Here is a 27,831-nt window from a genome sequence, read left to right as displayed (position 1 = left end):
GGAAGCTACTGGTTGGTCACCGCCATTGAAAATATTTTAACCTGGGATTTAAAAAGGAAAAATCGTGGTTTTGATAACAACATTTATCCCGAAGTATTTAAGGCACATCTTTTTGTCGTTTTATCAGGGGACATGCGGCCAACTACAATTTGCGCTGGAGCGCTCCAGGGATTTGTGATTTTGTTACTCCTCAACCTGTCAGGTGAGAGAACATTCAAAACAACCTTTCAAACAAAGCAAGCAGACGTTAACAATAAGTTATAAATCATGTACTGAGTGTTGCCTTTACATATTCTCAATGTTGCAGAATATGATGTTATCGATAAACGTAAGAATTATATTGTACTTCAGTGTTACAAGTTTTTAGTTTTGTATATTTGCGAGCATTTAAAAAAAGGATTATAGGTGATTGTGAAACTATTTAATGTAACGTTAATCTGTAACAGCGTTCTGCATATTCTTGATCCACTGCAATTGGAAATGGTTTCCAAATGGGTATGACATTTTGCCCACATGACATTTTAACGTTAGACAGGTTGGACAGACTAAAAACACTGAGAAGTGAAAAGCTGAAAACGACCTCTTTATACGGAAGTTAATTTCAATAGAACACATAAGGTTGAATTTAAACTGCACTTAGGCACAATTTGTACTAAAAAAGTCAGACACCTTTCTCCAACTTGTGTCAGATATAATGTTGATTGAATTGACACTGTGACATTAGAGGCCTAACACATAACATGCAAGCAACATACCTTGCTACAGTTTACACACCAGATAACGTGATATAAATAACCAAAGATTTGTGCTGTCCATTAATGGACGTTACATGTTCGCCTATCCAAAACAGCATTATAGATTTTTCAATTATCCTGGGATTGGCGATACTCTCTGTTCTCAATTCTGGAAATCATATCAATTAGTGATGGGGAGATCGATACAGTTACATATCAGTATATTATTTTGGATGATACCTAGTTTTGTATCGTTTTAACAGTATTGCAATATAATTGTTGCGATAGTTGACTGTACCTGCACCAAAACTCCAGTATTTTTCATTCATAGCTTCTTCTTTATCTACTTTTTAAATAGGGAGCCAATTTGTTTTCAGCACTTTTCTTTCCATGACTGATCAAAACTCATCCTCTCATGGCTCTCTCTTGTCCCTCTGCAGCAGACATATGGTGAGCAATATGTTTGGAACATGAAATCACAATAAAATCACAGTATCGAATCACAATACATATAGAATCGCTTATACATATTGTATCGACACCTAAATATCATGATAATATCGAATCGTAAAGTCGGGGGCAATTTCCAGCCGTGTAAAAAACAATAAATAAAAAAATATATATAAATATATATATAGGTGTATTTCACCATTATTTAACCAGGTAGGCCAGTTGAGAACAAGTTCTCATTTACAACTGCGACCTGGCCAAGATAAAGCAAAGCAGTGCGACAAAAACAACAACATAGAGTTACACATAAACAAACATATAGTCAATAACACAATAGAAAAATATATGTATAGTGTGTGCAAATGTAGAAGATTAGAGAGGTAAGAAAATAAATAGGCCATAGAGGCAAAATAATTACAATTTAGCAGTAACACTAGAGTGATAGATGTGCAGATAATGATGTGCAAGTAGAGATACTGGGGTGAAAAAGAGCAAGAGGGTAAGTAATAATATGGGGATGAGGTAGTTGGGTGTGCTATTTACAGATTGGCTGTGTACAGGTACAGTGATCGGTAAGCTGCTCTGACAGCTGATGCTTAAAGCTAGTGAGAGAGATATGAGTCTCCAGCTTCAGTGATTTTTGCAATTTGTTCCAGTCATTGGCAGCAGAGAACTGGAAGGAAAAACGGCCAAAGGAAGTGTAGGCTTTGGGGATGACCAGTGAAATATACCTGCTGGAGCGCGTGCTACGGGTGGGTGTTGCTATGGTGACCAGTGAGCTGAGAAGGCGGGGGTTTACCTAGCAAAGACTTACAGATGACCTGGAGCCAGTGGGTTTGGCGACTAATATATAGCGAGGGCCAGCCAACGAGAGCATACAGGTTGCAGTGGTGGGTAGTATATGGGGCTTTGGTGACAAAACTAATGTCACTGTGATAGACTACATCCAGTTTGCTGAGTAGAGTGTTAGAGGCTATTTTATAAATGACATCGCCGAAGTCAAAGATCGGTAGGATAGTCAGTTTTACGAGGGTATGTTTGACAGCATGAGTGAAGGAGGCTTTGTTGCGAAATAGGAAGCCGTTTGTAGAGTTAATTTTGGATTGGAGATGATTAATGCGAGTCTGGAAGGAGAGTTCACAGTCTTACCGGACACCTAGGTATTTGTAGTTGTCCACATATTCTAAGTCAGAGCCGTCCAAATAAACAAAAGGATGTAGAATAATTTGATATTGAGGGGAGCTAATCATAAAGGGTAAAAGATATAGCAGACAGGCCAGGGTTATACTGAGCTGAGGTTATGTTGTTGCTACAGTTTTTACACCAGATAATGTGATATAACCAAATATTGTTGCTGTCTATTAGTGGACGTTACCATAGATTCTTCAACTAAGCCAGTATTGGCGATACTCTCTTCGTTCTTGATTCTGGAAAACCGTTATCTTATAAATGTCTGTGTCCAGATGCAGGTGGTTCTACAAACACCAGAGAAAACCCATGTTTTACACCGCGTGAGGAGGGTCCTCGCCATCTTAGCTGCTGCATATCTACTATTTCCTAGCATCTTTACCTGAACTAGTCATTTATATGCGACGCGGGCACGGCCACGTGTAGAAGTAGATGACAAAGATCGAAACAAAAATCTACACACATGTAAGAGGCATATCTCACTTGATACCGAACATGGATTTACTGTTTACTACTAATCAAGTTTATTTTATATAGCCCTTCGTACATCAGCTAATATCTCGAAGTGCTGTACAGAAACCCAGCCTAAAACCCCAAACAGCAAGCAATGCAGGTGTAGAAGCACGGCGGCTAGGAAAAACTCCCTAGAAAGGCCAAAACCTAGGAAGAAACCTAGAGAGGAACCAGGCTATGAGGGGTGGCCAGTCCTCTTCTGGCTGTGCCGGGTGGAGATAATAACAGAACATGGCCAAGATGTTCAAATGATCATAAATGACCAGCATGGTCAAATAATAATCAGGAGTAAATGTCAGTTGGCTTTTCATAGCCGATCATTAAGAGTATCTCTACCGCTCCTGCGGTCTCTAGAGAGTTGAAAACAGCAGGTCTGGGACAGGTAGCACGTCCGGTGGACAGGTCAGGGTTCCATAGACGCAGGCAGAACAGTTGAAACTGGAACAGCTGAAAGGTCAGGTGGACTGGGGACAGCAAGGAGGAGTCATGCCCGGTAGTCCTGAAGCATGGTCCTAGGGCTCAGGTCCTCCAAGTGAAAGAGAGAATTAGAGAGAGCATACTTAAATTCACACAGGACACCGGATAAGACAGGAGAAGTACTCCAGATATAACCAACTGACCCTAGCCCCCCGACACATAAACTACTGCAGCACAAATACTGGAGGCTGAGACAGGAGGGGTCAGGAGACACTGTGGCCCCATCCGATGATACCCCCGGACAGGGCCAAACAGGAAGGATATAACCCCACCCACTTTGCCAAAGCACAGCCCCCACACCACTAGAGGGATATTTTCAATCACCAACTTACCATCCTGAGACAAGGCAGAGTATAGCCCACAAAGATCTCCACCACAGCACAAACCAAGGGGGGGCGCCAACCCAGACAGGAAGATCACGTCAGTAACTCAACCCACTCAACCCACGCACCCCTCCTAGGGACGGCATGAAAGAGCACCAGTAAGCCAGTGACTCAGCCCCTGTAATAGGGTTAGAGGCAGAGAATCCCAGTGGAGAGAGGGGAACCGGCCAGGCAGAGACAGCACGGGCGGTTTGTTGCTGCAGAGCCTTTCCGTTCACCTTCACACTCCTGGGCCAGACTACACTCAATCATATGACCTACTGAAGAGATAAGTCTTCAGTAAAGACTTAAAGGTTGAGACCGAGTCTGCGTCTCTCACATGGGTAGGCAGACTATTCCATAAAAATGGAGATCTATAGGAGAAATCCCTGCCTCCAGCTGTTTGCTTAGAAATTCTAGGGACAATTAGGAGGCCTGCGTCTTGTGACCGTAGCATACGTGTAGGTATGTAAGGCAGGACCAACTCGGAAAGATAGGTAGGAGCAAGCCCATGTAACGCTTTATAGGTTAACAGTAAAACTTTGAAATCAGCCCTTGCCTTAACAGGAAGCCAGTGTAGGGAAGCTAGCACTGGAGTAATATGATCAAATTTCTTGGTTCTAGTCAGGATTCTAGCAGCCGTATTTAGCACTAACTGAAGTTTATTTAGTGCTTTATCCGGGTAGCCGGAAAGTAGAGCATTGCAGTAGTCTAACCTATAAGTAACAAAAGCATGGATACATTTTTCTGCATCATTTTTGGACAGAAAATGTTTGATTTTTGCAATGTTACGTAGATGGAAAAAAGCTGTCCTTGAAACAGTCTTGATATGTTCGTCAAAAGAGAGATCAGGGTCCAGAGTGACGCCGAGGTCCTTCACAGTTTTATTTGAGACGACTTTACAACCATCAAGATTAATTGTCAGATTTAACAGAATATCTCTTTGTTTCTTGGGACCTAGAACAAGCATCTCTGTTTTGTCCGAGTTTAAAAGTAGAAAGTTTTCAGCCATCCACTTCCTTATGTCTGAAACACAGGCTTCTAGCGATGGCAATTTTGGGGCTTCACCATGTTTCATTGAAATGTACAGCTGTGTGTCATCCGCATAGCAGTGAAAGTTAACATTATGTTTTCGAATGACATCTCCAAGAGGTAAAATTATATAGTGAAAACATTAGTGGTCCTAAAACGGAACTTACTATTATTTACTATTTACTACTATTTACTATCTTGTTCCTGACACACCTCTTATTTACATTCATGTTCTCACAGTCTGAGGTCATTGTGAGCTGAGCCTACACAGGACATATGGGTGATTCCTCACGAAACTACGAACAAAAAAAGCTTTCATCAAGGCAAAGGGTCGCTACTTTGAAGAATCTCAAATATAAAATATATATTTGTTAACTTTTGGGGTTTCTACTTGATTTCATATGCTTTATTTCATAGTTGTGATGTCTTCGGTATTATTGTACAATGTAGAAAATAGTAAAAATGAAGAAAAACCCTAGAATGAGTAGGTGTGTCCAAACTTTTGATTGGTACTGTATACAGTGCATTTGGAAAGGATACTTTACACTACATGGCCAAAAGTATGTGGACACCGCTTGTCGAACATCTCATTCCAAAATCATGGTCATTAATATGGAGTTAGTCCCCCCCCTTTTGCTGCTACATCAGCCTCCACTCTTCTGGGAAGGCTTTCCACTATATGTTGGAACATTGCTGCGGGGACTTGCTTCCATTCAGCCACAAAGAGCATTTGTGAGGTCAGGCACTAATGTTGGACGATTAGGCCTGGTGTGTAGTCGGCATTCTAATTCATCCCCAAGGTCTTTGATGGGGTTAAGTTCTTCCACACCGATCTCGACAAACCATTTCTGTATGGACCTCGCTTTGTGCCCGGGGGCATTGTCATGCTGAAACAGGAAAGGCCTTCCCCAAACTGTTGCCACAAAGTTGGAAGCACAGAATCGTCTTGAATGTCATTGTATGCTGTAGCATTAAGATTTCCCTTCACTGGAACTAAGGGGCCTAGTCCGAACCATGAAAAACAGCCCCTCGCTTGTTCACAGCCTCTAGTAGAGTACTTTTGCTAGTAGAGTTTCAATGCTATGACCAAGGGTATCACGTCTGCTGCAGACGCAGTCGATGAGCTTATTTCTCGAGTCAGTTGTTTTGAATGGTGCTAGGAGTGTGTTCATGTTGCAAACATGTTCTCAAATGCCATTGACATGGCCGCAGCGGTATGAGAACCAGCACATTCTTGAGCATGCAATACGGCTTTCCTCCATATGAAATCCTCATCGACCCACTGTGCTATCAGACTCAGCATGCTCATGGGGCTGACATCGCTGGTCCAAATGTCAGTCGTATAGCTAATAGCAGTGGCAAGTAGCAAGTATCGCATGGATGTGCGTTTCAACAATACTGTGTAACTCCGGTAGGGCAACATCTGAAAAATCGGCTACTTGGTAGTGTGTACCGGGGCTCGAGGTGCTGCACCAGTCGGCGAAAGCCAACATCATCAACGACAGAGAACTGTTGATTGTCAAGGGCAATGAATTCCATTATCTTGGCGTTAATGGATTTCACCTTTTGAGTTGTCTCACTGAAATGTTCTTACTCTTTCAAATGACTGCTCGACTTGAACTTGTTTAGTTGTTGGAAGCGCTTCGTTTTTTCTGCTTTTGTTCTAAGTAGGGGCTGAACGTCTGGGGATGATGCACTTTCAAATGAGTATTTAGGTTTGTGGTATTGAAATATTTCACTTTCCCCCCTCGGGAAATAATAGCAGCACAAACGTTGCATATGGCCTTTTTGTTATCTTCCTTTGAAACTTTGAAATAGATCCACACAGCAGACATTGTGGGCTAGGTTAGGAATGCTGTGTTGCACATGTAGCGCTGTATTTTTCGTGGCGTCCTTACGTCATCTACCTATGTTATATACAGTTGAAGTTGGAAGTTTACACAAGCCGCTCCTGTGTTGTCTTGGCTTTTTGCTTAGGGTTGTTGTCCTGTTGGAAGGTGATCCTTCGCCACAGTCTGAGGTCCTGAGCAATCTGGAGCAGGTTTTCATTAAGGATTTCTCTGTACTTTGCTCCATTCATCTTTCTATCGATGCTGACAAATCTCCCAGTTCCTGCCACTGAAGCACATCCCCACAGCATGATGCTGCCACCACCATGCTTCACCATAGGAAGGTTAGGGCCAGGTTTAATGCAAATGCTATTGTGTTATTTGAAATAAAATAAAAATCATATTCTAATGTTACCCAAACCCTTCATAAACACAACCAAATGATTATTTTTGCTATGGCATATATTAAATGTATTAATTACACTGTTAGAATGTTGCAGTCAGCATGACTGCTCATTAGCTTGAAGGGGGAGGTCCATCGAGGCCCAGCAGTTCTAGTGTTAATCAGCTAATAATTAAAGAACAAAATTGATATCAGTAAAATCACTATAATTAATTGGTAGATCTACCATTGCTTGTTACTTCTGTGAACTTTCACTATTCTCCCTCATGAGGAAGATACATTTGAAAATATCTTAAAGATATGTGGGTTTTTGGTAACAGAATTACAAGGAAGTATTTCTTAAACTTACAGAAGGCAAATTATTTAGCCAAACTAAATATGAGTGTTATTTGTTGGCAAGGGTATTAACTTCAACATTATCGTTTTTTAATGTATCTCTGTTGTATTTCTAATACCATTTAAGACTTTTTCTGGTAGATGTTTTGTAAGACCCGTTTCATCTATTTGACTAGAAATCAAGCCTTTTCTTATTCCTAATTGTAGGATAAAATATTGATTGTATGTAAAACTCAGCAAAAAAAAAGAAACGTCCTCTCTGTCAATTGCGTTTATTTTCAGAAACTTAACATGTGTAAATATTTGTATGAACATAAGATTCAACAACTGAGACATAAACGGAACAAGTTCCACAGACATGTGACTAACAGAAATGGAATAATGTGTCCCTGAACAAAGGGGGTGGGGGGGGGTCAAAATCAAAAGTAACAGTCTGTATCTGGTGTAGCCACCAGCTGCATTAAGTACTCCAGTGCATCTCCTCATGTACTGCATGAGATTTGCCAGTTCTTGCTGTGAGATGTTACCCCACTCTTCCACCAAGGCAAGTTCCCAGACATTTCTGTGGGGAATGGCCCTAGCCCTCACCCTCCGATCCAACAGGTCCCAGACATGCTCAATGGGATTGAGATCCGGGCTCTTCGCTTGCCATGACAGAACACTAACATTCCTGTCTTGCAGGAAATCACTCATAGAACGAGCAGTATGGCTGGTGGCATTGTCATGCTGGAATGTCATGTCAGGATGAGCCTGCAGGAAGGGTACCACATGAGGGAGGAGGATGTCTTCCCTGTAACGCACAGCATTGAGATTGCCTGCAATGACAACTAGCTCAGTTCGATGATGCTGTGACACACTGCCCCAGACCATGACGGGCTCTTCACCTCCAACTCGGTCCCGTCCCAGAGTTCAGGCCTCGGTGTAACGCTCATTCCTTCGACTATAAACACGAATCCGACCATCACCCAAGGTGACACAAAACCGCGACTCGTCAGTGAAGAGCACTTTTTGACAGTCCTGTCTGGTCCAGCAATGGTGGGTTTGTGCCCATAGGCAACGTTGTTACCGGTGATGGCTGGTGAGGACCTGCCTTACAACAGTCCTACAAGCCCTCAGTCCAGCCTCTCTCAGCCTATTGCGGACAGTCTGAGCACTGATGGAGGGATTGTGCGTTCCTGGTGTAACTCGGGCAGTTGATGTTGCCATCCCGTAACTGTCCCGCAGGTGTGATGTTCGGATGTACCGATCCTGTGCAGGTGTGGTTACACGTGGTCTGCCACTGCGAGGACGATCAGATGATCAGCCGCCCGTCCTGTCTCCCTGTTGTCTTAGGCGTCTCACAGTACAGACATTGCAATTTATTGCCCTGGCCACATCTGCAGTCCTCGTGCCTCTTTGCAGCATGCCTAAGGCAAGTTCACGCAGGGACCCTGGACATCTTACTTTTGGTGTTTTTCAGAGTCAGTAGAAAGGCCTCTTTTGTGTCCTTACGTTTCCATAACTGTGACCTTAATTGCCTACCGTCTGTATGCTGTTAGTGTCTTAACGACCGTTCAACAGGTGCATGTTCATTAATTGTTTATGGTTCATTGAACAAGCAAGGGAAACAGTGTTTAAACCCTTGACAATGAAGATCTGTGAAGTTATTTGGATTTTTATGAATTATCTTTGAAAGACAGGTTCCTGAAAAAGGGACGTTTCTTTTTTTGCTGAGTTCATGTATGTATGCCTGTATGTACAGTTGAAGTCGGAAGTTTACATACACCTTAGACAAATACATTTAAACTCAGTGTTTCACAATTCCTGACATTTTAATATCGAGGTCGACCGATTATGATTTTTCAATGCTGATGCCGATTATTGGAGGACCAAAAAATGCCGATACCGATTAATCGGGCGATTTTATTTAAAATGTGTATTTATTTGTAATAAAGACAATTACAACAATACTGAATGAACACTTATTTTAACTTAATATAATACATCAATAAAATCAATTTAGCCTCAAATAAATAATGAAACATGTTCAATTTGGTTTAAATAATGCAAAAACAAACTATTGGAGAAGAAAGTAAAAGTGCAATATGTGCCATGTAAGAAAGCTAACGTTTAAGTTCCTTGCTCAGAACATGAGAACATATGAAAGCTGGTGGTTCCTTTTAACATGAGTCTTCAATATTCCCAGGTAAAAAGTTTTAGGTTGTAGTTATTATAGGACTATTTCTGTCTATACGATTTGTATTTCATATACCTTTGACTATTGGATGTTCTTATAGGCACTTTAGTATTGCCAGTGTAACAGTATAGCTTCCGTCCCTCTCCTCGCTCCTACCTGGGCTCGAACCAGGAACACATCGACAACAGCCACCCTCGAAGCATCGTTACCCATGCAGAGCAAGGGGAACAACTACTCCAAGTCTCAGAGCGAGTGACGTTTGAAACACTATTAGTGCGCACCCCGCTAACTAGCTAGCCATTTCACATCAGTTACACCAGCCTAATCTCGGGAGTTGATAGGCTTGAAGTCATAAACAGCGCAATTCTTGAAGCATTGCGAAGAGCCGCTGGCAAAACGCACGGAAGTGCTGTTTGAATGAATGCTTACGAGCCTGCTGGTGCCTACCATGGCTCAGTCAGACTGCTCTATCAAATCATAGACTTAATTATAACATAATAACACACAGAAATACGAGCCTTAGGTCATTAATATGGTCGAATCCGGAAACTATCCTCTCAAAAACAAAACGTTTATTCTTTCAGTGAAATACAGAACCGTTCCGTATTTTATCTTAACGGGTGGCATCCATAAGTCTAAATATTCCTGTTACATTGCACAACCTTCAATGTTATGCCATAATTATGTAAAATTCTGGCAAATTAGTTCGCAATGAGCCAGGAGGCCCAAACTGTTGCATATACCCTGACTCTGCGTGCAATGAACGCAAGAGAAGTGACATAATTTCACCTGGTTAATATTGCCTGCTAATCTGGATTTCTTTTAGTTAAATATGCAGGTTTAAAAATATATACTTCTGTGTATTGATTTTAAGAAAGGCATTGATGTTTATGGTTAGGTACACGTTGGAGCAGCGACAGCCATTTTTTTCGCGAAAGCGCACTGCATCGATTATATTTAACGCAAGATAAACTAGTAATATCATCAACCATGTGTAGTTATAACTAGTGATTATGATTGATTGATTGTTTTTATAAGATAAGTTTAATGCTAGCTAGCAACTTACCTTGGCTTCTTACTGCATTTGCATAACAGGCGGGCTCCTTGTGAGGCAGGTGGTTAGAGCGTTGGACTAGCTAACCGTAAGGTTGTAAGATTGAATCCCTGAGCTGACAAGGTAAAAATCTGTCGTTCTGCCCCTGAACAAGCCAGTTAACCCACCGTTCCTAGGCCGTCATTGAAAATAAGAATGTGTTCTTAACTGACTTGCCTAGTTAAATAAAGATTAAGTAAAGGTGTAAAAATAATAATAATAAAAAAAAAGAAGGTAAAATCGGCATCCAAAAATACCGATTTACGATTGTTATGAAAACTTGAAATCGGCCCTAATTAATCGGCCATTCCGATTTAATCGGTCAACCTCTAATTTTAATCCTAATTAAAATTCCCAGTCTTAGGTCAGTTAGGATCCCAACTTATTTTAAGAATGTGAAATGTCAGAATAATAGTAGAGAGAATTATTTATTTCAGCTTTTATTTATTTCTTTACATTCCCAGTGGGTCAGAAGTTTACATGCACTCAATTAGTATTTGGTAGCATTGCCTTTAAATTGTTTAACTTGGGTCAAAGGTTTCGGGTAGCCTTCCACAAGCTTCCCACAATAAGTTGGGTGAATTTTTGCCCATTCCTCCTGACAGAGCTGGTGTAACTGAGTCAGGTTTGTAGGCCTCCTTGCTCGCACACGCTTTTTCAGTTCTGCCCACAAATGTTCTATAGGATTGAGGTCGAGGCTTTGTGATGGCCACTCCAATACCTTGACTTTGTTGTCCTTAAGCCATTTTGCCACAACTTTGTAAGTATGCTTGGTGCCTCTTTGCTTGACATAATGGGAAAATCAAAAGAAATCAGCTAAGACCTCAAAAAATTGTAGACCTCCACAAGCTGGGTTCATCTTTGGGAGCAATTTCCAAACGCCTGACGGTACCACGTTAATTTGTACAAACAATAGTGAACAAGTATAAACACCATGGGACCACGCAGCCGTCATACCGCTCAGGAAGGAGACGCGTTCTTTTTCCTAGAGATGAACGTACTTTGGTGCGAAAAGTGCTAATCAATCCCAGAACAACGGCAAAGGATCTTGTGAAAATGCTGGAGGAAACCGGTCCAAAAGTATCTATATCCACAGTAAAACGAGTCCTATATCGACATAACCTGAATGGCTGCTCAGCAAGGAAGAAGCCACTGCTCCAAAACCACCATTAAAAAAAGCCAGACTATGGTTTGCAACTGCACATGGGGACAAAGATCGCACTTTTTAGAGAAATGTCCTCTGGTCTGATGAAACAAAAATAGAACTTTGACCATAATCACCAAGATGCTTCCAAGCCGAAGAATCCCAACCGTGAAGCACGGAGGTGGCAGCATCATGTTGTGGGGGTGCTTTGCAGCTTTCGACTTCAACTGTACGTCTGTGTTAGCTGCATGTGTGACATAACTCCAGTCCTATTTATGATATCGTTTACAAAGATTAAACCTTTTTTAAACATTTTATCAACATTTTTATTTTTATTTTTTTAATCAATTTAGTATATTTGAGTTTAACCACAATTTTTGTTGTATTATTTGTTCTGTCTTTTCAGGTAGATTAAATTGAAATTGCAACCAACTTTCTAAGGCTTGTTTAAAAAAATATATATATTTTGGAGATTATTGTGAGCAGTTGTAATCTGTATAAAGGGGAAAAGGCCATTCTTGAACATGGGGTGAGACATTCTTAGTAATTTACTAGAGAACCATTTCTGATTTAAGTATAACTTTTGTATGACTGATGCCTTTGAGAGGTCTAATTCTTTAATATTTAATCATTTCTGCCCTCTGAATTCATATTCATTATTTAAATAGGCCCATTTCATTTTGTCTGGCTTGCCATTCCAAATAAGATGTATTTGTTTTAGTTCATATAATTTAAAAAGCAGGTCACTAGGTGTAGGTAAAACCATAAGCAAATAGGTGAACTGTGATATGACTAAAGAGTTAACAAGGGTGGTTTTTCCACAAATAGACAAAGGTAATTTCCTTCCCATGGTAGCAAGATCGTATCTATTTTTGTAAACTTTTAAATTAAAATTTATTGAAGTGAGAAATATCTTCCTTTCGGGATATGTATACCGAGTATGTCCACATCCCCCTCAGACCATTTTATTGGTCAACTACACGGTAATGTAAAAGTTGAATTTTATCTTTATATATACCACTTGGATCCTGTTTAGTAATAATGAAATCAGACCTTCTTCTTGCGTGTTCGATAATCTACAGTTTATATAGTAGTGATTTAAAACATGCTAATAATGGTCTTCTGAGTATATCAAAGTTTGGTATACTTCCAGTGGTATGAAATCCAGCCCTCTGTTTACTTGTATCATTGGACATCCTGCAAATCACCAGCAGAGGGCGACCATTTTGAATCCATTTTCACATTCACTCTGTTGGTGGCCTCGGCTTCCAGGCCTGCGCTCAGTATGAAAAAATGTAGTGTAACGTTCAATTAAACGAAAACGGTGCTGTAGTGAACGACCTGGGTGGGTTTGGATTGTGGGTTCAAAATGCACCCCTGCCCTTTAAATATGCCACTCATTTTCGTCAAGCTACACTCTGGCACACCCACAGAACTGAGCAAACGTATCTCAAAGTCCGTTTTTAAGGGGCGTACAAGAACGTTTAGGGGTAACTTGACGTTCAGTACAAACCATTCCGCAATGTACAAGTGAACTGAACGCACCCCATGTCTTGCTCACCGTGTTCTATAGAGCCTGGGGAAGGTAGATATGAATGGAGTGCTGATTGCCAGTGGCTTAGAAGTAAAAATATTTACGTATGCTCATTTACAGTGCTAGCATACTATACCTTTTCAAAATTTATATTGATGAAATTGTTTTTATTTTGTATATAATTTGGTTGAAATGACACTACTCCATGTCGGTATCTATGAAAGTGATTTGCTTTCAGTTAAGATTTTCTGCCTCTGTTTGAACGTGCCTATTCCAATTGTTGGGAGGGGCAAAGGTCTTAGATGCACCAAAGATGGTGGATAAATGTAAGATGAATGACTGAAGCCGTTTAACTTTGGTCGCGTTCCCCTGCTCCGACATTGCGTGCAGCGTATTTATGCATGCAACGTCTGAGGAGAGAAACGTGATCAATATCTGGCATGCTCATGTGAGAGGGAACAGCTTGCTCTGTCCTACTTATTGGTCACGATCCCCTGCTCAGACATTATCATCGACTGACAGATTGCTAATAAATATGTGGTTAGCTGATACATAACATACATATCCAGGTGTTGTAAGATCTGGCAAGTGTCGGCAACGTGAGCAGAGAAACGTGCCCATTGCCCCCTGCCTGCTTGCATTGAGCTAGTGAGATCTCACTCTGGGACACCACCTCCACAGTGTGGGGGCAATAAGCAAACCAGAGCGGCCCCACCCTTATCAGGAAAAAATTAGGGAGCCGGATGTCTCGCTTTCTCTTCAGTCTCTGTATACATTCCACCTTCTTTAAGCCTATTTCTGACAAGGTCTTCTACAGGCTTTCATACTGAAGTTAAGGTGAAAGCCTGGTATAGGCTACTCTGGGAATGCTTAAATTGGATTCTTACTCCTAAAAGTAGCAGAGATCCCACTTTGGATCTTTGATATGCTGTATATTTCAGACAGAAAACACTACTTACATTTGTTTAACCATTTATTAGAAAATACATTTCATTAGGTCTTGGGTTCAGGCTCTGCTCCTCCATTTTAAGATAATAAAATAACTACAGACAGTGTGCTCAAAATGCTATATCAATCTCCCTGAAATGAAACGGAAGCACAGCCAACTAGATGGTGGTAGGCTAGCAAAATCAGACAAGCATAGCCCATAATGCAGATTGGGGCAATAGCAAATTAGCAAGAAAACCCTGTGCTTGTCTTGCCCATGCCAGCCATCCTAGGATGTGTGTGCGGAAATTGTACATTTTAAATAGACCACCATGTAAAGAGAGAGCGATTAATCTAATTGGTGCAATATCGGCTGATGCCATAACCTGAGATTGCATCTGGCATCAGGTGTTCTTTCTATACTGGCTTCGCTTTATTATGTTCAACTATATACATGTAACAATATAACAATTTGCCAAATCTGTAAAGCTTCATATGACCCAAATTTTTGCTTTGTAGAATCTATAAAACATCTTAAAGGAGGACTGGGTAAGGCCTAAATGTCAAATATTCCAACGTCAATTCATTATTTCTCAATTATGCTTTAAGATACAAATGTCAAATATATGTCAACAACCCTTCCTCCAAAGGACCCTTTTTTTAGATGTCATTAAAATCCCCCCCCCAAATTCAAGTTTTGTGAGGAATCACCCTTTGGCAACATTTTTTACAATTCTGTGTGATGTGAATCCTGCCATTGTTCTGTGCTTGCTTCAAGTCTCTGCAAGTTTATAGGTGATGAACATTTCCTGCATGTTATTGTAGGTGCACTACAATAGTATTTCTCTCAGAACAGCCTATGAACAGCCTATGAACAGCCTATGAACAGCCTATGGAAACAGCCTATGGAAACAGCCTATGGAAAGTATTGTTAACCATACCAAACTTCCATCTTACCACCATAAGATGTACATAAAGTGTAACCACTAGACTTTCCTCCAAATATTTAGGTTTTCAAATAAAGGATGAGTTTCTCAAACAATATGAGAATACCCTACTTTTTCTTCAAACACCCTTGTTAGATCACCTACATAACTGTAACAAGGGCTTTGATAAGACTTCAGTCTGAGTACTGTCTTAATTGTGGGTGCTACTTTGCAGTCGGGTACACAGTGGCCGGTGTGCTTGGTACCACGCTGTTTGCAGAAGCATCAACACTAGTCACATTTTTGGATTATGTTATTAAAGTTGAATTTTTTTATATGTTGATATGCTATTCAAAGACAAGAGCTTCCGCCGTGGTAGGTTTAGGCACAGACCAGTCATCTGACACTGGACTTGATACAGGCTACTTCCTGTCAATTTGAATGTCCCAGAGAACCTAAATTAATATTTTCCTCTAAAAGACAATGTTGCCGAGTGTTCTGGAAGGATGTGTATTTGTGCAATAACCAGTGCAGCCTCGAGTCCAGACATGCAAATAGGTTCAAGCCTACTCCCAATGTTCAGTGAAACTGAAATGCTATGTCACTGTTTTCTAACCTTTTTCTCTCATGTATTGGTTGTTACCTTCACCTCCAGAAATCTTAGCCTGTTCATTGATTCAAACAACAGTTTTACTCCTCAATACAACGATTAGTAGTAGATTGGCCTTTTTCTGTTTTGGACTGCAAAATATGAAAAAATAACCTTTTCTTTGTTCTGTTCCCTCAGAAGGTCTGCACATGAATGTCCACCCTGACAAAGATGCCGCTGTGACTGTGTCGTCCTCACTGTTCTTTCCGTTGGAACGGTGTTCCGTGTGCACAGTCCGTGGCGGTGAGAATGACACCCAGATGGCCTGTCACTCATCTCTGGCCCTCGTCCCAGATGAGGACATCACCTTGCTCTTCAACTGCACTGAACTGCCACAGAGGGCCTTTGCCATCCAGATCGACAGGAAAATCGGTAAGTCTAGAGAAACGTTGTTGTATTGGGTTTCCCTTTAGGCTGCCACCTCAATTCGATCAAACCAGTCAAAAAGATGTACACCACAGACAGCTGCTTCAGATTTTGATATGCACACTGTGGGTGGTAGTTGTGTCAACAAGGATACCTCATCAAAACAGCTAAGGCCACCTTTCAAATCTAGCACTAAGGGTGAACTGTTAAGCAGGTTTTGTTTGGGTTTCTTCTCCTCTTACCTGTTATGTAATTTTATTTTACCCAGATTGCACCAAGGACTCTTGCAGCCCTGCCACAGGTGCAGCTCAGCCTTCCCTCTTCCCAGAGTTCAATAGAACCCTCGTCTGGCACCTAAATGTGCCAGAGAAGACCGTTTTGAGTTTGGACTTCCCTGTTGACAGGCTGAAGGAGATGACTGAAGCAGAGATGTGTCAAGATGGCTACCAGTACGCTGTAACCAGGACCAGCACTGAAGGAGAGGTCAAAACTCAGACATACTGCAGGAATGGCCTTGTGTCTCACCTAGATATACTGAGCAACGCCACGGTGTCTTTGCAAGTTCAAAACGGCGGGGAGGTGAATTCCCCTATATTCACGGCCACTGCCAAACCAATGAAGAAACGTAAGCTCTTTCAACTCTTCTATTCATGCCTCACAATATATACACACAAGTATGTGGAGACCCCTTCAAATTAGTGGATTCGGCTATGTAAGCCACACCCGTTGCTGACAGGTGTATATTCAATCTCCTTAGACAAACATTGGCAGTAGAATGGCCTTACTGAAGAGCTCAGTGACTTTCAACGTGGCACCGTCATAGGATGCCACCTTTCCAACTGGTCCACATACTTTTGGTAATGTAGTTTATGTACAATAAATTATATTTTGTAGAAAACAGAACAATAAATTATACTGAACAAAAATATAAACCCAACATGCAACAATTTCAAAGTTGTTACAGTTCATATAAGGAAATTAGGCCCTAATCTATGGATTTCACATGACTCGGAATGCAGATATGCACTACAAAGTATGTGGACACCTGCACCTGCAGTCGGTGTTCCAAGTTCATCCCAAAGGTCTTTGATGGGGTTGAGGTCAGGGCTCTGTGCAGGCCAGTCAAGTTCTTCCACACGGATCTTGACAAACCGTTTCTGTATGGACCTCGCTTTGTGTCCAGGGCCCTTGTCATGCTGAAACAGGAAAGGCCTTCCCCAAACTGTTGCCACAAAGTTGGAAGCACAGAATTGTCTAGAATGTCATTGTATGCTGTAGCGTTAAGATTTCCCTTCACTGGAACTAAGGGGCCTAGCCCGAACCATGATTCCTCCTCCACCAAAGTTTACTGTTGGCACTATGCATTGGGGCAGGTAGCGCTCTCCTGGCATCCGCCAAACCCTGATTTGTCTGTCAGACTGCCAGATTGTGAACCGCGACTTATCACTCTAGAGAAGTGAGTGTTGCAACCGGGGATAGACGATTTTTACGCGCTACGCGCTTCAGCACTTGCCGGTCCCGTTCTTGGAGCTTGTGAGGCCTACTACTTCACGGCTGAGCTGTTGTTGCTCCTAGACGTTTCCACTTCACAATAACAGCACAGTTGACAGGGGCAGCTCTAACAGGTCAGAATTTTGACGGACAGACTTGTTTGAAAGGTGGCATCCTATGACGGGGCCTTGTTGAAAGTCACTGAGCTCTTCAGTACAGGCCATTCTACTGCCATTGTTTGTCTTTGGAGATTGTATGGCTGTGTGCCCGATTTTATACACCCGTCAGCAATGGGTGTGGTTGAAATAGCTGAATCCACCAATTTGAAAGGGGGTCCACATACTTTTGTGTATGTAGTGTACCTTTAAAAAATGGGCCAAATTCTCAAAAACGACATCGGAGGAAGCTTATGGTAGAGAAATTAACATTAAATTCTCTGGCAACAGCTCTGGTGGACATTGTTGCAGTCAGCATGCCAATTGCACGCTCCCTCAAAATTTGAGATATCTGTGGCATTGTGTTGTGTGACAACTGCACATTTTAGTGGCCTTTTATTGTCCCCAGCACAAGGTGCACCTGTGTAATGATCATGCTATTTAATCAGATTCTTGATATGCTGTACCTGTCAGGATTATTTTGGCAAAGAAGAAATGCTCACTAACAGGGATGTAAACAAATTTGTGACATTTGAGAGAAATTAGCTTTTTGTGCGTATGGAACATTTCTGGGATCTCCTGAAACATGAGACCAGCACTTGTTGCATTTATATTTTGTTCAGTGTAGTTTTTAGTGCTTATGTTTCAAATCTTCCTCAGAGAGCCGGATAATGTCAGTGACCCCAGAGCCAGACACTATCGTCACCATCAGCAGAGACGCCAAAGCCAAAGAGTGCAGTGTGTGTGTTGGGGAGGGGCCTACCTGCAACCCCAAAGAACTCGTCCTGAAAGACGCCCACAACACCTCTGTGATGTTCACCTGCCCACAGCCACAAGATGTCTTCAGTGTGCAGATCAACAGGGATATTGGTAAGACGCCCGCTGACCCATTTTCCTCACCTCAACAGGGCCCTGGCCAAACCTGATTTCTAGTAGCACTTGACTGAGCTTTCCTGGCACAATGGACCCAATAGGAGAGTCTTAAAAGTGTAATCCCTTGCTCATCAGTTAGCTTCACTAACCATGATTCCATCCACATAGTTATACCCCATTAAAAACGAAATCTCAAAAGCTGGGATGGAAACTACAGGAGGCTTCGTTACAATTTTATAAATGCTCACAGATAATTTGTTCATTAGACATGTTGGGATCTTTTTGTGTCTGTAAAATTAATTAGGCGCAAATATTTATATAATAATCATCATCATATGGAAGTAAACTTGGAGTCAGGTTATGATACGGTGTGTGGTCCTCCCACTACGACTTGGGAAACCATGCAGGTTGTTAGGCTACAGATTGAATAGATGATGATGATCTACTACGGCATGGTACACGGTGACGAGCTTGATGCTCCTTTCCAATAAATATTGAGGGTCTTATTCTTGTGACGATCGATGCTTGACTGCCGTTTGACAGATAGAAATATTCTCTCATCCATAATAATCTAATCATGTAGAGTAGGCTACCCGTACACCCTACCCGCACTGTATCTGAGCGGTAGGCTAGAGCGTATGTGCCAAGACCAGAGTAGGCACATTTGCTATTTAACAGTTTTTGTGACCAAACCTTTGGCAGAGTTGAAAATGCAATGGAGACACGTTGAGCTTTTAGATTTTTATTCAGTACATTAAAATGTAGCTGAAAAAGTACATTTTGTGAGCACTACGTCATCACGCACTGAAACAAGTTAGTTTGGTGGAAACATCACTGGTGGAAAAATGCGCATATTTTCTTTATGCAGATTTTAGAATATTCGCATGAAAATCTGTCACTAATTGGATGTTTTTCCTCCTCCAGATTGCACAGAGATCACCTGCAGCGGGAACATCGTCCAGGCGGAGTCCTCCCTCTTCCCAGACTTCAACAGAACCTTCACCTGGGACCTGAAGGTTCCACCCGGCCTGTCCTTCCAGCTGGACTTCCCATCACCGGGAATGAGACAGATCCCACCCTCTGAAACCTGTCCTGACGAGCATACCTACACCATCATCACGTACCAGCGCACCGGGCCCGCCACCATCGGCATGTTCTGCCCAGATGGCACCATCACCACGGTCCAGGTGCTGTACAAGGGCCGAGTGTCCCTGCAGGTCCCTGGGGACAGGAAGCTGGAGCCGCTGGACTTCAAGGTCACTGTTGGGCCGGAGATTAAAAGTGAGTGTCCTGGCAGCTATTGGAGGAGCCATAGAAAATGAATGCCTGTTGAGGTCACTGAGGTCATCTCTATTAGCCTATATATATATATATTCGGTGTCCCTCTATTGACAGAATTACTCATGTCATTATACCTTATTTAACCCTCTTCCTTCCAGTGCTGGCTGTGGTAAAAGTCAACCTACCTCGTGGGGTGTCCGATACAAACTTTCTCTCAGCCAACTACCCTAGAGGTTTCTCTGACAGCGACCTGATGAGGTGGGACTTCACGGTGCCCGGCATGCATAACTACACAGTTAACTTCCTGAATTACACGGCGCCTCTCTGCCGGAAGAAGAACGTGATGGTGATTTACGACAAGGAGGGAGAGGAGGGCATCCAGAAGACCCTGTCGGACCCCCAGCCAACACACAGGCAGGGCAGCTTCAACATGACCCTGTTTAACTGTGAGACCGACAAGACCAAACAGGGTCTGTCCCTCCATTTCAGGCTCTCGGTGATGAGGAGCGGCCATCCAGGTACAAAGACTATTGGCGATCATAAATTGTTATATGACACGATTGTGCTGTAAGCAATCACAAATAAGATCCAAAGATGCGTATTTATTCTGTGCATGCAATCTGTTAAAACAACCCTAGACTTTTCAAAACCAATACACCACTAATATTTCCATTATAAACTTTTGGCCTAAAATTAGCCTGATCATTCAATCAAATTAATTGAGTGGTGATCAGTAACCTATTTCTCAGGATGATTGTGCCTGTTTGTCTTGTATTCCCTGGTCAGTTCTCTGCACTGTGAATCTGTCGGAGGAGGAAGGGCCATTCCTCCAAATTGAGAAGATAGGCTCTGACTCCCACTGTGAGATGAGGAAGGACTCTGTGGTCCAGGAGAAGATCACCGTTCCCTCAGGAACCAAAGCAAGTCTTTCTTTCCTGGACTGTCCAAGCGAAGACCTACGTCTGACAGCCACGAAAACCATAGGTACTGTAACAATACTAACAGTAGCATTGCATGTATTGCTTCCAAAATAGCTAGACTTAAACATAGGAACTATAGTACTATGGACAGTATCTATACCATTCTCATTTAAGCTTGTTAGAGTATCTTCGTAACAAAGCTAGAACAAATGGTCTTTGTGTATTATCCAAATCTAAGGATGTGATGGACCAATAATATTCATGTACAGTGCCTTCAGAAATGATTCACATCCCTAGACTTTTTCACATGTTGTTACAGCCTGAAATTTAAAATGGATTAAATTGAGATTTTATTTTCACTGGCCTACACACAATACCCCATAATGTCAAAGTGGAATGATTGTTATTTTTGAAAATGTGTGAATTTTTACAAATTAATAAAAAATGAATAGCTGAAATGTCATGAGACAATAAGTATTCAACCGGTTTGTAAGAGTAAAGATTTGCTTAACAGGTCACATAATAAGGTGCATGAACTCACTCTGTGTGCAATAATGGTGTTTAACATGATTTTGTAATGATTACCTCATCTCTGTACCCAACACTTACACTGATCTGTAAAGGTCACTCAGTCGAGCAGGGAATTTCAAACACAGATTCAACCACAAAGGAGGTTTTCCAATGAAAAGAAGGGCATCTATTGTTAGATGTAACTGAATAACCCTTTGAGCACGGTGAAGTTATTAATTTTCAGTGGTGTAAAGTACTTACTTGAAAGTACTATAACAATACTTGAAAGTACTACTTAAGTATTTTTTGGGGTGGTATCTGTACTTTACTTGACTATTTATGTTTGACTTTTAATTCACATTCCAAAAATAAAAGAATGTACTTTTTCCATACATTTTCCCTGACACCCAAAAGTACATTTTGAATACTTAGCAGGACAGGAAAATGGTCTAATTCTCACACACTTATCAAGAGAACATTCCTGGTCACAGGGCACTAAAGTACAGGGCACTAAAGTAATACTGTACAAAATTTGGCCTGAATACCCTGTTATGTGTGGGGCAAATACAACACATTACTGAGTACCACTTTCTATATTTTCAAACACAGTGATGGCTGTATCATGTTATGGGTATGCTTGTAATCGTTAAGGACAGTTTTTCAGGATAAAAAATAAATGGAATGGAGCTAAGCACTGGCAAAATCCTAGAGGAAAACCTGGTTCAGTCTGCTTTCCACCAGACCCTGGGAGATTTTATTAACCTTTCAGCAGGACGATAACCTAAAACACAAAGCCAAATCTACATTGGAGTTGCTTACCAAGAAGACTGTGAATGTCGAGAGTTTTGACTTAAATCTGCTTAAATCTATGGCGACCTGAAAAATGGTTGTCTAGCAATGATCAACAATGAATTTGACAGAGAATGAATTTTAAGAATAGTGGGCAAATGTTGCACAATCCGGGTGTGGAAGTCTCTTAGAGACTTACCCAGAAAGAGTCACAGCTCTAATCGCTGCCGAAGGTGATTCTAACATGTATTGACTCCGGGGGTTGAATATATTAGTGTTTTTATTTTTCTTGATTGTTTTGACATGTTAGATTTTTTTTTCTACTTTGACATTGGAGTATTTTGTGTAGATCATTGACAAAAAATGACAAATCCATTTTATTCCCCCTTTGTAACACAACAAGATGTGGAAAAAGTAAAGGGGTGTGAATACTCTGAAAACACTGTGTGGTAAACCATTATAACCCTTCAAGCCTTTGTGGATCTTTTCCAGGATGCCAGAGTTTGGACTCATGCTCTGTGAGCGGGACTCTTCTCACGGTCCCCAAAATTCCGACGTGCCTCCCTACGCTACTACAAAGCTTCACCTGGCACCTCAACATCCCAGTATATGGCACTGTGGATCTACTGTCCCCCACAGGAAACCTCAGGCAGTCCCTGCCAGGACAGGAGTGCAATGGGAGTGTCTCCCTTCACATAGCTGAGGGTGATGGGTCCTCCATTGGCTACTTCTGCTCCGAAGGCATCATTCGCAAAGTCCAAGTGCACTCCAACGTCTCTGTCACTGCCACAGCCAAGGACCTTAGCCTGATTCAAGGGCCTTTCCTCAATGTGTCCTTCAGTGACACAATCTCAGGTATGCTAACTAACCGGATTTGCAGTCTTTTTTTGTCACGTTTTAAATCTTTTAAAGTAACTGTCTAGTGACAATCTCATTATTTTAACTCATACCCAAATTGACTCATCCTATATCCCCATTGGTGGTCAAAGCATAAATTCACTTCAAAAACTTGCATCTCAAACAGACCGTTTAAAAAATATTGGCTATTTCCTCATAGAGTATGATGTCATACTTCTGAGGAAGAGGAGCTGGCCAATCAGCAGTCTATTTATAATGAATATTTTTAATGAACGGTATACGCTCACACCATTCTGTTGTTGGGGTATGCCTAGAACTGTTACAGTGACCATATTACCGCCACAGCGGCGGTCGCGAGTCATGAAGTCAGTCAAATTCCATGTGACAGTTTAGTCACGGTAATTAGGCTACTCCAAGCTCTGATGCTGCTGCTGGTCATTAGTAGCCTACCAAACTTGCTAACTGCCTGGTACTCAGCACTATATTGACCATATAATCACTCTTACAACAATGCAAAAGTATTTGAAATCTAATCAAACACTTCATGAGAGCCCACGAGTTCATGTTGGGCAACATTTCTATATGCTATGCAATTGTGTGAGAAAACAGAGTGATGGCCTCTATTAAAAAGATGAGGATCCTATCAGCTTTCTATAGACTAGGCCTACTATATTTATTTCTGAACTTTCCTAATATTAAGCAGATTGTTTATCTTTACAACAGGAGTATAGCCTACCTGGCTGGCATGGAAATAAACCACAGGGAAAAGCGTCCTCCATTCGCTATTTAAGTGCATAGATGTATTTTTTCCCCCTGCCCCTGTTTCGATACAGGTGCATGATAATGGTCTGTTTTAAATCACAACTAATTTCACACAGACATTATTTAGTACATGTAAATATAACATAAAATCAAGAATCGTCTGATGGGTGACAATATTAGCCTATCACTTGTGAATTATGTATTATCACTTGTGAATGATGCCCAGCGTAAAAAAAAATTTTTTGTTGCTAGTGGTTGTATTAATTTGGGATCTATCACATCCCACAACTGTCCCAAACGGTTTGGAATATTTATTAGTCGCACAGAATAGAATGTCAACTTTTGTACTTTGGGGGATAGTAGATTGACATAGGCTAGTGCTTTTGCTGTTCATTTGGCCTACTCATCTTGTTGGCTGACAAAAAGTAAATGTGGACAGTTCTTCCTATATCTTCAATATGCACCTTGGAATTGGATAAGGACGCGCGCAGTTGCGTCCCCAATGTCAGTCTTCACTTGTAGCCTGCGAGAAAGACCCGATCACGTGATGGAGAGCCATGTGAGTGAGAGGTGCTTCGTAGCACTCAGGGAGAGAATTATTATATTTAGCCCAAGGGCTCAACGGCCACTGGCCGCAAAAGGCATGGATTTTTTTAAGGAGCATTACGGCCACAAAGGGGATGTCGCTGGAAAATTCGAGGCATTATCAAGTGTTTGTCAAATTATGAGTGAGAGACATTTGAAGTGTGTACAGCCTGCGCAAAAAACAAAGTAGAGCTCATGCCTTTTCAAGCGACTTTTTTCAAATCACCATTAGTCTCATGCAGCCTTACAATGTATAAAAATCCAAACATATAGCCCAATGTTGGTAGAACTAAAGATACATGATTAACTCTAAATTAAGCATATAGGAGTACCGATTCCTGTTAACCGCTCAACACAGAATAGCCGCATGTGCGCACTCCTTCAAATCGTTTGGAGAACATATCCTTTATTTTATTCAGCTTTGTTCAATTGTATTCTTCATACTATAAAATAATATACAATTATGCCACGCAATTCTAAGCAAATCTTGTCTGCTTAATGAACTAGTGTAGCCCACGGCCATATGGCATAGCCAGATCAGGGCTAACATAAAGACAACTCAGAGTATGCTATTGTGTTCTTCTGAAAATGGACCACATTTACTTCATATCATGTTTCGTTAGACCCGTCTAAAATAAATAATGGATTTATTGTGATGGTGTAGGCTATATTACATGGATTTATTATACTTTATAAAATGTAGACGTTCCAAAGGTCTGCATCAGTGGCTTGTAAGCGATGTGTAGAAGCCAGGTCACATTTCATAGAAATCTGGAAACACTGAAAAGTTACTTTAATAGCCTCTTCACTTATCTTATGTTTTCTTGTGTAACATCCCCAAGAGGGCACTGAAATACGGCAATAGCAAGGGGGTTTGTTTTAAAAATTGATTCAGTGGAAAATGCCATTCTCCCTCTCTTCAACAACTGTGTTCAAACTGTATTGGAAATGATTGTTCCTCATCACTTACTTTTTCTCTATCAGAGAGCATCATATATACTGTCCAGCCCAGAATGGGTTCCCCTGCCCTCCTGGCCACCCCAAACTGGCCCAGCGGTATGAAACCGTACTCCACCGTGTCCTGGATCGTCAATCTGCCGGGCCACCTCCAGGCCAACCTGCTGTTCACTAACATCAGCCAGCCCAAGTGTGGCCAGGGGCACACGTGCATCAAGGTGCAGACCCTGGGCTCTCCAGAGGAGCTATTGAGTCAAAGGGAGGATGAGGCGGCAGAGGACAAGCTGATGGTCCCTGAGAGCTTCTACCTCAACATGTCCAACTGTTTGCCGGAGGACAGACACTTCAGTGTGCTCAGCAAGGTCACCCTGCAGAATACTAGCAGTAAGGACCTGTTTGTAATTTTATTATGGAGTTGTGACAAGATATCTGCATAATTCTAGCATTTTTCTCTTTAAGAGATCTTAAATTTGAGGGAAAATGAAAACAATTGTTTATATTTCTTAAATGACATCAATACATGTAGGGCACTTATTAGGGATACATGATGGTCTCATAATCATCAACACTGTATTTAGGGGTGCTGGCAGTGAAACTTGACTCAACTCATATATGTTCATCCCTCTACTAAGTATGAAAAAAGCTCAGCGATATGTCAAAAGATGGAAGAGAAAACCGCAACGTTCTACAAAATAATATTGCTCTCTCATTCAAACCCTAATTCAACTTTCCTTCGCTCTATCAACTTGAAACTGACTGATGTTCTTGAGGGTAGGAAGGTGTATGCCAAAGCAGGTGTTGATAACAAATAAATAAAGTATAAATAAACAGCATGCAATTCAGTTGTGAACCTTAACTCTTAGCAAGTAATACTGTCTCTAGTACGATTTGAGAAAATCGAAGCAATCCGTCAAAAGATGAGAAAATGGAATCTTTGTAAAACATTATTTACACCCATTTCTCCACTTCTCTTTGCTCAATCAACTTAACTTGCCATAGTGTTTTGAATTGTTACATGGGAGTAACTTTGTTACAAGGGAGGATGTACAGTATAATGCTTCCATGCAACTGTCTTTCAGCCTGCTCATAAACCAGCACCCCATTTCATTGGTACAGTACATGCTGCTATATTTGTCTAATTCTTACCATATCTAATCATGATTATCTTCTTGTGTGTGTCTCTATAGGGCTGCTCCAGGGCGGCATTCTGGGGGCTGTGGGAGCAGTGCTGCTCCTTATGCTCATTGTGCTGGCAGTCGTCTGCTTGGTGATAAGGTGAGAACACCTGCCTCGCCAAAACAATCTGTATAGCTTTGATGTTTAGGTCAATCCAAGGTCATTGGATGACTTGGCTGTCCCCCCCCCCCCCCCCCCCCCTGTAGTTTGTCTGACTCAAAACAATTTATATTCCTCATTCGTGCTTTTCAGGAAGAAGAAAAGAACGATGGTCAACGAGGCTTCCATCTACGTAAGGAAGGGGAATATCTTCATCCCAGGCGACAACATGTTCCACAAAACCCGGTCGGACAATGAGTCTCACGTCTACGCCTCCATCGAAGACACCATGGTGTATGGTCACCTGCTCCGCGAGCCCAGCTACGCGGGCACCATCCAGGCCCACTTCCAAGGACAGCCGGTCGACACCTACCGGACATTCATGCCGCTCCAGGACGGAGTGCCAGAGATCACAGAGACTGCTGCAGACCGTGAGCCTGAACTGTTGCCTGAGAAAGACATGTACAGACCTTTCCTGGACCCGTCGGAATCCTTCATGCCATCAAGACCTCGCACGCCCATAAACCGTCACAACAGCATGGGCTTCATGGACCGCAGGATGGTGGACAACGAGCTGTACACGTTCAAGAGCACTGGGGATATAAATACGATTCGACTGTCGGGTGCAGACCAAATCCTAGATCCAGAGATCTCGGATGGGGAGGAATCCATTTAGCGTACTGTGAGATGGACTACTGTTAATCATTTCACATTGTTGCAAGTTCACTGCAGTGTAGGAATGGAGCGTAAATGTGCCTTTGCATAACAATCAGGGAGTTTGTGTTAGTGATGTGTTGTCTACTGCATAAGACCATCAGACAACACTGGTACTACATTTCATTGGAGCCTCTGAGTCTACGCTTCCTCCAAGCTCCTTGAAAGCAATTTCTGAGACAGCACATGGTGCTGCTCTTCTGTTTCTACAATACTGGTCGACTTGGTTTTTGTGTATATTTCTTGATTGTATTTTATGTTTGTTTTATATGCTAGTATGTACTTAATAGAATGAATGTTGCCCTGGGCCACTGGTGTGCCATGGATTTAGGAGCAGGGTTGCTTGTTTTGTATCTAATGAGTAACCTTGGGTTACTTTTAGCTTTTTTTGCATTGTGTATGCTATTTTGCCAACGGTTTTTCTCTGTAAATGTATTTTTAGACATGACCAAACTTTTTCTCTGCCAATTCTGTTAATAAATTAATTTGACATTTTGAGTGGTCTGTGAAAGTGTACAGTGT

At 41.7% G+C, this 27,831-nt stretch overlaps 1 protein-coding gene across 2 annotated transcripts; it reads left to right on the top strand.

Annotated features, from left to right (window-relative positions):
• Nucleotides 1-27,807, top strand: cdcp1b (CUB domain containing protein 1b). Of its 2 annotated transcripts, none has more exons than XM_055875909.1 (11): nucleotides 1-202; nucleotides 15,915-16,145; nucleotides 16,408-16,764; nucleotides 18,446-18,655; nucleotides 19,583-19,939; nucleotides 20,098-20,457; nucleotides 20,726-20,923; nucleotides 22,651-23,013; nucleotides 25,348-25,704; nucleotides 26,508-26,595; nucleotides 26,749-27,807. In XM_055875909.1, the coding sequence occupies exons 1-11, from the start codon at nucleotides 133-135 to the stop codon at nucleotides 27,269-27,271; spliced, it is 3,114 nt and encodes a 1,037-aa protein (XP_055731884.1). In that variant the 5' UTR covers nucleotides 1-132; the 3' UTR covers nucleotides 27,272-27,807. The 2 variants fall into 2 exon arrangements, with proteins under 2 accessions (XP_055731884.1, XP_055731883.1); XM_055875908.1 differs by having other exon boundaries at nucleotides 15,912-16,145.
• Nucleotides 27,808-27,831: the final 24 nt, after the last annotated feature.

This window comes from Salvelinus fontinalis, chromosome 22 (genome assembly GCF_029448725.1).
Source record: "Salvelinus fontinalis isolate EN_2023a chromosome 22, ASM2944872v1, whole genome shotgun sequence".
Taxonomy (NCBI): Eukaryota; Metazoa; Chordata; class Actinopteri; order Salmoniformes; family Salmonidae; genus Salvelinus; species Salvelinus fontinalis.
This window is presented reverse-complemented; position numbering and strand designations above follow the sequence as displayed.